The sequence below is a fragment of the Lipotes vexillifer genome, unplaced genomic scaffold, assembly GCF_000442215.2.
Source record: "Lipotes vexillifer unplaced genomic scaffold, Lipotes_vexillifer_v1.1 scaffold1161, whole genome shotgun sequence".
Lineage (NCBI taxonomy): Eukaryota > Metazoa > Chordata > Mammalia > Artiodactyla > Lipotidae > Lipotes > Lipotes vexillifer.
In genome coordinates, this window is record NW_006780142.1 from 34,953 (window position 1) to 48,060 (window position 13,108).

The 13,108-nt window shown below is 41.3% G+C and overlaps 1 protein-coding gene across 1 annotated transcript in view; it reads left to right on the forward strand.

The window, feature by feature from the left end:
* Window positions 1-3,222: 3,222 nt before the first annotated feature.
* The window catches only part of STXBP5 (syntaxin binding protein 5), a 163,303-nt gene continuing 153,417 nt past the window's right edge, over window positions 3,223-13,108 (forward strand). The window contains 2 exon segments of the mRNA XM_007453212.1: window positions 3,223-3,378; window positions 4,593-4,690. Of these exon segments, the coding sequence (XP_007453274.1) occupies window positions 3,223-3,378; window positions 4,593-4,690 (254 nt within the window).

Here is a 13,108-nt window from a genome sequence, read left to right on the forward strand (position 1 = left end):
TCTCCCTCCTCCTCACCTGGACTGAACTATGCTGAATGCACCATCGCCGGGCCTTTTCCGGCCAATTAATTTACCCTCTCCATTCCTCTTGCGTGATGCCATCAATGAGCTCATCACATCGATTCACAATTACTGATTTACATGAGGTTTGCCCCCTTTTTGACTAGGGAGCTTGTTGAAAATAAGAGTTGCATCTTGCGTCTTCAGTACGTAGCACAATGTCTCACACTCAAAAAAATGTGTTTCAGAGGACTAAACTGGTAAATAGAAGTCTCAGAGCCACTTGGAAATAGCCTGAGAAAAATCTTCAAACCTGGTTTATCGCTCGTTACACCTAGTGAATTAACTGAGTAATTCAGTAAAAATTAAAACACAAAACAATTTTCCAAGTTCCAAGCGTAAGCCACAGCCCTTTGATGCGGAAGCTCCACAGAGAACTACGTTTGCCGAAATCCCTGAGGCCCAGTCGTGGTTGGTTTGCTGACGGTTCTTGAAAGCCTGTCACATCAACCAATACTGTGACGAGAATTTCCCAGCGCAGGGTAGTAGGCGGCCAATCACAAAGAAGAGGGCGGGCACTTCTGATTTGGCTTCAGAAAACCCTCAGTGGCTCAGAGCCGTCAGGGCTATGGAGTTAGTAGCCTAGGAGAGTATCCTTCCTCTCCAGCCCCTCCCCACGAATTAGAGTTAGTCTTTATGCACTTGCACACTTCTTTACGTTTTCCTTAGTTTCTACATCCTTCCTAATCAAGTACCTCTGCTTCCCATCCACCTTTCCTTGTTGAACTCACTCTCGGGAAAGGATACCCGCATCATTAATCTCTCCTCCTTTTCAAACTTGAGCCAGATATTTGTCTCTAAGCATCCAAGCGGGATTAGTGACAGTGAAGCAGTGGAAAGGTTTGAGCGAAAACTTCATTCTTCCCTCCTTTCCCCTTGCAAGAGTGGAGAAGCTACTGGGGATTACTTAGTGTATAATCAGCATTACCGGGCGGATTGAAGGTCTGAGTGTCCGCGCTGTGTTTACTTCCACCCTCCCTCCCGCTCGCATCTCCACCCACGCTAGCGTGCGGACTGAATCCAAGGCTGGCGTGTCACTGGTCGGGGCAAACACCCAGCCCTGGAGCCGTTTCCCTTTGGCATCCTCTTCCCATTCTAGCAGCTACCTGCCATTGGCCACGCTTTCATCCTACCAACAGTAACAGCTACAGGAAAGAATTCATTTTTCCCTTTCTAGGCTCATCTTTCCTGGTACCCTTTCTAAGTCTGTCATCCCCTTGCCACAGACATAACCGTTGTCTAGACGATGTTTTGCAAAATCCAAATCCAAATCAATCCAAAACAAAGCCCATCAATAAGGCAACAACAATAATATTGCAGCCAGCAGCCGGGAGTGTGTGCCTCATTAAAGGGTGAGAATATAAATCCCCGCTTCAGTGACCGATTTTGAAATAAAGGATTCCTGCTGCTTGTTGGTCATCAACATTTTTACTCTCCCAGCTGCAGGAAAAGAAGCTGCATCCTCTGGCAAGGCGATTGAGATGGGAGAAATTTAGCCACGGTCTGGGATTTTCGCAGAGGATAATTTAAGCCCCAGCTCCACTCCGGTGGCTGAGGAGGGGGTGGGTACGAGCGGTGCGCATGCTCAGCAGCCCGGCTCCGCCGAGGCCCAGCTGCCGCCACCGCCGCGGCCGGTGCTGTAACCGAGGCTGCCGCTGCTGCTCCGAGCGGGCGTTGGTGCCGTGTGCCGAGGCGCCCAGTCAGGCGAGAGGGAGCGGCCGGGCGGGAGCGCGGGCGGCGGCGGAGCCTGAGGAGGGCAGCCGGGGCCCTGAAGGAGCGAGGGCGGGCTGAGCCAGCCTCGGAGGAGTGAGGCGGAGAGGTCGGGGACCCACCCCGGGCGCCCTGCGTGCCCTGGCCGGCGGGCAGCGGCGCTGAACGGCCGGGAGGCCGAGCGGCGGCGGCGGCGGCGACGGCGGACGGAGAGCCGGCGACCCCCGGGAGGAGGAGAAGCGGGAGCGGGAGGAAGCGCCGAGGGACTGCGGAGCCCGGGTGGGCAGCGGGGCCGCGGGCCATGGACTCGGCGGCGGCGGGGGCGAGCCGGGGCGGCGGCGCGGCGCACAGTCAGCCCGCCGCCAGGTGAGGCTAGGCGGAGCGGGCTCCAGCCGGGAGTGTGTGCCTCATTAAAGGGTGAGAATATAAATCCCCGCTTCAGTGACCGATTTTGAAATAAAGGAGTCCTGCTGCTTGTTTGGTCATCACATTTTTACTCTCCCAGCTGCAGGAAAAGAAGCTGCATCCTCTGGCAAGGCGATTGAGATGGGAGAAATTTAGCCACGGTCTGGGATTTTCGCAGAGGATAATTTAAGCCCCAGCTCCACTCCGGTGGCTGAGGAGGGGGTGGGTACGAGCGGTGCGCATGCTCAGCAGCCCGGCTCCGCCGAGGCCCAGCTGCCGCCACCGCCGCGGCCGGTGCTGTAACCGAGGCTGCCGCTGCTGCTCCGAGCGGGCGTTGGTGCCGTGTGCCGAGGCGCCCAGTCAGGCGAGAGGGAGCGGCCGGGCGGGAGCGCGGGCGGCGGCGGAGCCTGAGGAGGGCAGCCGGGGCCCTGAAGGAGCGAGGGCGGGCTGAGCCAGCCTCGGAGGAGTGAGGCGGAGAGGTCGGGGACCCACCCCGGGCGCCCTGCGTGCCCTGGCCGGCGGGCAGCGGCGCTGAACGGCCGGGAGGCCGAGCGGCGGCGGCGGCGGCGACGGCGGACGGAGAGCCGGCGACCCCCGGGAGGAGGAGAAGCGGGAGCGGGAGGAAGCGCCGAGGGACTGCGGAGCCCGGGTGGGCAGCGGGGCCGCGGGCCATGGACTCGGCGGCGGCGGGGGCGAGCCGGGGCGGCGGCGCGGCGCACAGTCAGCCCGCCGCCAGGTGAGGCTAGGCGGAGCGGGCTCTCGCGGAGCGAGTCGGCGGCGGCGGCTCAAGCGGCGCCGCAGCAGCGGCGGCCTCGGAGGAAGAGGGGTCGGCGCCCGGCGTTCTGGCGGCCGCGGCTCTCCCGTCGCAGTATATCCTGCTCGGATTATCTTTTGCTTCTCCCCAGCTGCCTCCTTCCCCTCACACTGACACTCTGTCCCACTCCTCCGCGTCCTCGGTCGAAGCTGCCCTCGGCCCGGGCTGGTTCCCCCCCGCCTGGGGACGCCCCTTACCTCTCCTCCGGGGCTGCGGGGGACCCCGCCGAGACCATGAGGAAATTCAACATCAGGAAGGTGCTGGACGGCCTGACCGCCGGCTCGTCTTCGGCCTCGCAGCAGCAGCAGCTGCAGCAGCAGCACCCACCTGGGAACCGGGAGCCCGAGATCCAGGAAACGCTCCAGTCCGAGCACTTTCAGCTGTGCAAGGTGAACGGAGCGCGCAGACCCGCGAAAATCGGGGTCGTTTTAGGGGCAACTCAGGCTTTACACACGAGTCGAGGGTTAGAACGCCAATAATAATCATACCTCGAATAAAGGTCTCGCTCCTCTAGCACACTTTGCTTGGTGGGCTATTTTGGAGATTGGCATCATCTTACTCCCTTTCGTTGAATTTCACGTGCGGCAGTCATTTCAAGGTTGCTTCTTAACATATTATAATAACTGACCTTAATCTTATGGCTTTTATATTCAAGCATTTTAATACATAATTCACTGACTTCCAAGTTTCCTTTGGGAACAGTGTCTAATGAATGTTGTTTATCAAAAAGCCAAACGTGTTCAACTAGATATTTGCTCATCACTTTTCCCTTAAAATGTGGTAGGAGGCTTAAAATATGAAATCATAGGGTCTTTCTATCATTTTGTTTGGTGAAAAAGTTAGAGCTGTGATTTTTGCCTATTAATGGCACGACAGTTGCCATAGCGGTCTGTAATTCAGAAAGAATGATGCAGCGAATTAATTCACCAGCTGCTCAATGAGAAATACAAACTTGTGTTGGTATTAATACCAGGCATTCATAAGTCAGAGTTTCTTAAAAGTGTGTACATACTGTTTTGCCCCAGTGTCCTAAAATTATTAAGGATTTAATAGCAAAATGCAAAAATATATGCTGTGTTTATTTTCATTCTGTTACAGTTGCAAAATGATGAGATAGATGTTTACTAATTGCTTTACTGAATCCTTAGAGTAATTATGACAGCATTTCCTTAGAAGTACTTGTATTTAGCATCCAAATAAAGTAATGATGAAGTTAGCACACTTGAAAAAAAGCATGAATTGCATTTTTAAATGAATATACAGAATTTTTGACCACTGCAAACTTCAGTAATTTGTTCTCAGACATAATAGTATAGAATATTAAATTTTCTTCTAAAGCCTACCACTATGATGGAAAAGCAGAAATTAAGATGTAACACTGGGATAGTTTTTTTGTTTTTGTTTTTGTTTTTTGGTTTCAGATTCTATGTGCATAGGTTTTTGTTTGATGTAGACTTCATAGTTTTTTTTTTTATAGCAGTTCATGTATATGTGTTTTGCATCAATTATAATTGCTTCTCGGTTCTAATGCCTCTATTGACTTTTCTGTTTTAAAACTTTGCTTTCTGCCTTGGTTGCTGTGATGTCACTTGCCCATCACTAGACTGTTCGCCATGGATTTCCCTATCAACCCTCAGCCCTGGCCTTTGATCCTGTACAGAAGATCCTGGCAGTGGGAACTCAGACTGGTGCTTTAAGGCTGTATCCTTTAATTTAACTTAATTTAATTTTTGAACTTTTACTGTATTCTCCCCCGTCCTTCTGTATTGCTGATTAGTTGCTTTTCCTGTTTAATGCCAAAGAAATGGTATGATCAGGTATTATGTGAAATCATGTGGTTGTATCTCTCCCCATGATTATACTTGCATGCAGGTTGTATGTTGCTGTGATGTTTCTCAGCTCAATTTATAGTAGCTAAACATGTATCCACATAGAGTTCTAAAGTTTTGCTATAATAATGACTGTCTTTGCAAGGAAGTAGAAGTTTCTAAGAGGAAATATATCTGCTTATACTAGTGGTCTATTGAACGGACTATGTAGAGGATGAGGTTTAAAGACAATAGCACGAGGCACATTTTATTTGCTTTTTTTAAAATATTGTGCATGGTAGATGTTGAAATTATGACTATTTATTCTAATGAATTAGAGGTTGAATTTGAATTTGTTTCTGACTTGTCCATCTAGAAAAATCATTAGAAAACAAATATAAGTTTTATATAAATAGTTATGAAGTATTGCTATTTCTAAAAGTTTTAGAGCATTTTCTTAGTATAATGCAAATGGAGAAGTGTACTGTCTTGATATGTTTTCCCTTTCCTGGTCTACGTTTGTTATGTATATGTAAATACTGTTAGGTTAGCTGTACTCTTAAGTATTAGTATAGAGGATTATTTTTCTTGGTTATGCATGAACTATAATTGTTTTGTCATAGCATTTTTTTCCAAATACCTACTCACTCTTCAAGATAATTTTTTAAGTCTGAACAATGGAGAATACTTCACAATTCCTCTCAAACTATTTAACTTGAAATAAAATTGTGTTTACTTTTACTATGATATTTACCCATATTAACCTAAAGGCCCTTAATTTTAAACTTAAACATAAAATTTTAAAAAGAAAATGCTTTGTTCATCCATCAGTAGGATATCTGCTTCCTACATATTATTGAAGTAACATGTTGGTAATAAATAGAAGAAAACACTAGATGAAAGAAACACGGAGGAGCAGGAAACTTTACTCCCCACGTGTTAGATTTATCTGTCTCCTGAGAAGGAGGAGGGGAGCCTGCATTTGAGTTAAACATGTGTCTTACCTTTTTTTATAATCTTTTAAAATCTTCATTTCAAAGTAGTGCTATACGTGGTATCAGGATATTTTATTTGTGATTAGTGTGCTATGTTCAAAATGCTTATAAAAGTTTTCACTGAATTGTGTTACTAAGTGAAGTCTGTCATTCATAGTAAATACCAGTAGTGCACTCATACCTGTAAAAATGGTAAAATCTGACCAGGCTAGATCTGAATCTGTGAATTTCTAAGACAGTATATCTAAATAGTTCTTACCCAAATATCTAGATAGTTGACACTAAAATATTTTCTACTTCAATTGTATAGATATTTTTATTCTGGTATCCAGTGATCAATACCTTCTAGTTTAAGGCTCCTATTTTAGTCTTGTGAAGATGGGAATAAAATTAATTTTGGTAGTGTGGGTGCTAAGTGTTCAGCAAAACCCCATGTAGTGACAAAGTAGTGTGGTATTGGATCCAGATGGACTGTTTAGAATGAAAAGCCAATTTTTTTTTTGTTCACAGCAAAACAATATCACCTCTGGACTAAAAGGGGGAAAAAAAAACAAAGTTGAATTAAATCAGCTACTTTTAGATTATTTTGGTTTTCTTTTAAGTGGGTTCAATTTTTACTGTTTTCCCAGTTGAGACCCAGTGTGGTCTCAATTTTCTTACGGTACATAACTTTTTTCTTTTAACAGCCAGTCTGCTCCTTTTATAACTTAATATAATCATGAGTACCGCAAGCAAGGCTGATTTTATAAAATCAAATGTTTTTCTTAGACAAGACTTTTTACCCCTACTGCATTTGAGGAATTAGCAAATTACACAAAGGGAGAAGTTAAAATGTTAGGCCTAATGCTAACTGTCAAATGAAAGCAAGGATCAAGTGTACGAAATCATCACTTATATGTCTTTTGCTTTTATACCTTTTTTATTGTTAAATACTGTATGAAAAGTGAATCTGTAATTTACAGTTACGCTCTAAATTTTTTTTAGAACCTCTCTTACTGCATTTACAGTGAAGTTAGGAAAGCAGTTTACCAAATATATTTTTACCTTACCTTTTTACGAGATTTGTATGAACATTCCAGAGTGATAAATTGGTTTGCCTACCAGTAATACCACTAGTCATTCCTTCTGTTAGGTTTAAGTAGGAGATAAGCTTTTGAGCTTTATTATGGCTTTGGTTTGTAGAAAATCTAAAGTAAGATAGAAATCTTTTTTATTTTAAAGTAATATAAAAATCTTTTTATTTTTCTAAAATAAGACTAAGATCTTTTTATTTTTATATAATTTCCACATATGTGGCTTAAAATTTGTTAATTTCTCTGTTCTTTGTTTTGAAAGCTAGACAACTATAGTTTATTTCAAAGCTCCATATTGGTTTAATGTGCAGACTTAATAATAAGTCTCTTCTCTTGCCTTAGTTCTTTTATATTTTTCACTGTTGCATTTGGCTTCTTACAGTCCTTCTCTTTATTTTCTTCTCATATTAGACTCTTGTAGTCTGTAATACATTTGTTCTAAAAGATGTCTTCAGAGCAGAAATATACTTGTAAATAAAGTCTTCTTTCATCTAACTGTGGAGCAGAGTAGGAGGTTTTCAAAAGTGGGACTGGGTTATTAGAATTTGAATTGCATGTCTAATTTAACTAAAAGAATGTCTTCCTAAATGTTGGAGGACTATACTAAGTTATCTATTTTGAGGTTAGAAAAAAATGATGAAGAATTTACATCTGATATCTAATGTTTGTAGACAAGGATTGTGGAAATCTGAATCCTTAAACAGTATCTAACAAACAATGAAGCAAGATAAATTTAATGTATTTGCTGCATTAACGTATAGCAAGTGGCTGATGTCATTATGAACATGCCTTATGTTCAACCTTTTTGGTTTCTGGAGTGAATATGAGGTTGGAATGAACTTAACTGATAGGAAGCAGGAAAGCATAATTTTATATGCCAAGTTGTACAGTAGTGATTTAATTATCTTAATTCTCCTCTTTTTGCCATGTAGAAATAGGTACAGTTTGGTTCTTCTGAGTAATCTAAGCAACAGAACTATTGAGATAAAGTAATCATCTATCCCCATATGGAATAAGTAAAGGGGAGAAAAAAGGTTCTAAGTGAAGAATGAAGGCATTTCTAGTAATTCTGCTGTTGTCCTTATCTGGACTCCTGGTTTACTAGTATAATTTCGAATTGCTTCATAGTCTGTTGTAGCTATGGGCTACCCTGATCTTATTTTTAAGGTATTTTTATCTAAACACAAGGTTGTTTTATGTATGAGTATTTCAAGGACTGCCAAAAAGTGGACTTTCAAATTTACTTAATCTTTGTAAAAAATTGAGTTTTTAAGTATCACAATTATCAAAGGATCTCATTTATCGTCTTCCTGACTTGTGGAAAATATAGTAGGCAGTCTCTGCTTTGATAAGGCATGGGCTTGTCTTTTAAATTGCAGTGTAATTTTGCTGAATGCAGGCTTACAAAATGATTTCTGTACATTGGAGTTCATTTAACAAGCACTTGTTAAACGTTAACATTTGATTATGAATTGTGCCCTTATTTCTTGTTCATGTCTTGCCACTAAAGAATTATGTGTCCTTGAGTTAGTTTTTTCTTACTTTTAAAATGAAGGTGCTGTATTAGATGATTTCTTCGAGAAACAACTTTGTGATTCTAAGTAGCTATATGTTGTTCTAGGTGAGTATGCAAAAGAAATGAAAATATGATTGTTATGTTCAAGGACTAGAACTAGATAAACATAATTGAAATAAGTTATTTAGGGTCTGCTGACATAACACAAAGTCAAATTACAGGGAAGCTTATTGCGTTTAATGACACTTGTGCACATTAGTAGATGAGGCTTGAGAATGGCAGGGAAGGAGGAGTCGGAAAATTATTCTAGGCTAACAGTGTGGGCAAAAGCGGAGAAAAGGGATCATGGTACTTTAGAGGAATACTAGAGACTGCTTGGAATTATGATCCTAACTGAGTTGGAGGGAGAAATAAGGAACCAGTAGGTGGAAAACCTTGAGTGCTAGCCTGAGTTATCTGGTTGTTATTCCGTAAGGAATCATTGTAGCTATATAAGGAGATATGCTCTCAGGAAGACCTTGTGGTTTTTAGGGTGATTAATAATGCAGTGGTGTCATGGATGAAAAGAACAGAACCAAGGGAACCTTAATATGTAACTAAATCCATATGGGTAGTAAAGTGGATCCAAAGCAGGGGTAGTAGAATGGGAACTGGAGAAGGACTTGATGACTTCTTTGTATCAAATCTTAGAGGGAGCAACTAAAGGCGGTGATAAAGTTTTCAAATACAGCACTGAGGCAATTACAAGACGGAAATGGAAAACTTGGTAAAGAGTGTGGCAGAGTGATGTGGAGTTTGGAATTATGTAATCTTTTACTTTTATCCTATTGCCATTTCGAGAAGGTAGCCTAGACTGATTCTAGCTTGAGAATTTGATACGTTTTTACATTTGATTTCCTTTGGGTTGGTCCTCGGTGATTTCCTGGATTTTGTTATTGAATCAAAATAATTTAAAGTCACTGTTAGCTGTTTGGCTTTGTCCATTTATCCTTGGTCAGTGTCTCTCATTAGTGCTAGTATTTGAGGCTGGGTAATTCTGTGGGTTTGCCCAGCACATTGCAGTCTATTTAATATCCCTGGCTCCCACTTACTAAATGCCAGGGTTACCTCTGCTGTTAGTGTGGTAACCCACATGCCCTCACACACTTCCAGGGGCTCCTGGTTGAGAACAACTACACTTTATCCTAGTTCATCACCAGTTAAGTAGGAATAATAACCCAACTAGCTCATGAAGTGAGCGTCAGGATTAAATGCAATAATGTGTATGTTTTTAGGACCATGCAAGGACTGTTTTGGTGACTATTCAATATGATATTATTATAAATATGAGAGTTTTTCTGTGGTTTTAATGTTCAGTTCTTTCATTCATTTATTTCAGCAGATACTTGCTGAGAAGCAACTAGCTGCCAGGCTCTGTGTACGAAGGCCTTAATTTCATTATTTTTGTATCTGATGTAGTCTGTCTTCGAAGGAAAAGCTCTTAAAGTACTTTTTTGTCTTCTTTAAAATGGTTGTGTTCTTTTCAACCACAAGTTTTCAGGTTTGCTATTTAGATGTGATAAGATAATACGTGAAAGTTTGTTTCACATAGTAGGTGATAAACGATTGTGAAAGTTTGTTTCACATAGTAGGTGATAAATGATTGTTTAATGGCTTTGTATTATAAGATAGCTAGCATTGCAATGTTTGACTTGCTGCTTATTAATTTTATTTTATTGTAATTAACAAAACTGGAAAAAAGATTTGGAAATAGATTTTTGTTCAAAGTAGTTAAAAATGAAACAGTTCAGCTAGAATTTAGCCAAATTTTTGTTTCTCTTCTACCCCACCATCCTTTTTGTTCATAGAAGAACTCTAGTCATTTGAAATTCTAGCCTTAGAGGAGAAACAAGGCCTTCGAAATACTTTTACCTCTCAACTCTTAGCTCCTCACTGAAGAGGACTCTGTATAAAAGGAAGAATGAGTACTGTGTCAGCTATAGGTTGTGATTCTCAGCATGGATTACTGCAGCAAGGAGAATAGGCACATTTACTTTAGAAACTACCAGAAAAGGTGTCTGCCTGGAAGCAGTTATTTTGCAATGAATTTCCTGTGGAGGGAAACAAGGTATGATAGAATCTGAATGGGATTGAAAAGGGATATGTTAATTACTGGGGAATCAGGTCTGTGCTTGGTAAGCCTTTTTACTTTAAGTAAAATGGGTTTTTATTTCTGCTAGGTGTTCTCTTTGTTTTCCATTTGTTTTTTAGTATAATTTGCTTTTAAAAATATAACTTGACTTTGCCATCCTGACAGAAAAAGGTAAAGGAATGTTGGAAGAATTCCCTTATTAAAAGCTTGTGTTCTAGTCTTCAGACTAATTTTGGATAAGCCAACTAAAATCTCTGGGCTTTAGTTTCCTTTTCTGTAAAATGAGGAAATTGGGATCTATGATTTCTAAGAGTCCTTCCGGCTCTAGGATCTTGAATTTTTTTCTGTGGAGGATTTGGGAATGCTCTGGACCATCTCTGTCTAGAGTTGTCTTCTGATTGGTTGTTCTGAGTATCTGTTAAAGCGGGTGAAGTGTTGGACTCAGTCCCGTTGTGGGTCCCTTTACTTTGTACCCGTTGCCTGCATTCATAATAAGTCAGCAGATGCACAGTTGTAAACTTTTATTTACAAAAGGGAGCAAGAAAAAGCATGTGAGATACACTTTTTTCGTTGATGAAACAGCAGCTCACATTGAATACTAGGATGGTGGGTTGTTGCTTTTCCTCTGTTTAATCGGTAGGGCCTCATTAATGACATAGGAAACTTGGGCCATTTTTAAATATTATTTACAAAATTTACTTTCCTTTATTGGGTGTTAATGGTCAGGATGTAAATTAAAATGAGATTTCTTAAAAATAATACTGTGTTCCTAATCATATGATTTTATTAATTTTTATGTAAGAAATTTAATAGAGACTAATTTCATTGACTTGCTAGCATGTAATTTGAGTAATTGTATAGTAAGTTGGAAAAATAATAACTAGCAATGTGCATGTAAATAAGTGGACTATAGGGGTGATTATCACTAAATAAAAGATAAGCTTTGGGTGTCACTTTTTGACTTTAACTTCATGCATTGGAAGTGACACCTTGTTTACAAGAAGGAGATTAATAATCAGAGTGTCAGCACTGTGATTGATAATGCCTGAATGAGAATATCCTGTCCTGATTTGGTGCATTATCATCATCGGAAGGTATATTCAGTATCTTGGGATTGCAGATTAATGAAATGTCTTTGGTTTGAACTAAACAGATGTCTGTTTAAGAATATAGCAGAATGACAAAGAGAAGAGGATGTTTTACTATATACTACCTTTTATGTTTGAATGCCTTTGATTAAACATAGTACTATAAAACTTCCTAGGAAGCAAAACAAAGTGACTGTTGACAAAATAAACTAAGAGTTCATAAACTATACTCATAAAAGACTACCAAAAGGTATTTGATACATCGCCCTTCCCTTAGTCACATGTGATGTAAATCATTCTAAGGAGGAAATATCAATAGTACCTTTGGATTTAATTACTCACACTTCTTCCTGTGAAGTTGTTCAGGCTTCTGTATAATAGGTCTTGTACTTTAATTTAAACTTCTTTCTAATATTTATTTGCAACACCAAAGAAGAAAGACAAGTTAGTTGTCTTCCATATGTTGTTATTACAGTTTTTAACATTTTTGAAAAATTTAAGTAACAGTCATCTACTTGCAGACTTAGCAGTCCCAATTGCTTTAATCTCTCATTCTTTTGTATTTCATTTTAAAGAAATTTTGGATACTTGCTCTGTTTTATGTGTAACTTTTGTTTTTATTTTGGGGCTTGGGTGGAAGGAGGGGAAGGGGAAAGAATCGTTGACAGTTTATTCCTTACTACTCAGTGTTCCACAATGGGCCATGTGTTTAGTGATTCCTTAAGTCTAGAACAGCGTTCCCCAACCTTTTTGGCACCAGGGACCGGTTTCATGGAAGACAGTTTTTCCACGGATGGGGGAGGGGGGATGGTTCAGGGGGTAACGCGAGCAATGGGGAGCAGTGGGGAGCGGCAGGGGGGGTGGAAGACAGTTTTTCCACGGATGGGGGAGGGGGGATGGTTCAGGGGGTAACGCGAGCAATGGGGAGCAGTGGGGAGCGGCAGGTGAAGCTTCGCTGGCTCGCCTGCCGCTCACCTCCTGCCATGTGGCCTGGTTCCTAACAGGAACCCTAATGTGTTGGGGACCCCTGGCCTAGAATACATTTTTCCCTGTTAAAGTAATCCTTTAAAGCCCAGTGCCTTTCTCTTTGTGATGTATTTTTGGTTTTAATTCCATCCCTTTTTCCACCCATGTAGCAATCTTTTTCTTAATTCAGCGTTTAAAATCTAAATTTCTACATTACCATCCTTTATGCATAATATCACGTAGTCATTAAATGGCTGAAACTAGTCCTTTTGGAAATTATAGCTATAATATTGAGGTATTTTTATTTTAAAATAAACTGTCAGAAATGTTATAGCATATGAGAAGATGCAGTAGAGTCCAAAGCAGTGCAAATCAGAATCAAGCAGTATCCTCTGCCTTATAAAGAGGCCAGAAATTGGACAGTGGTCAATATACAATTATAAAATCAAAACAGAAAGAACATACAGATTCTTAAATGATTAGCTTAATATCTTCTCTACTAAAGATCATATAAAAGATGAGTATGTGTGTGCAGACAAATG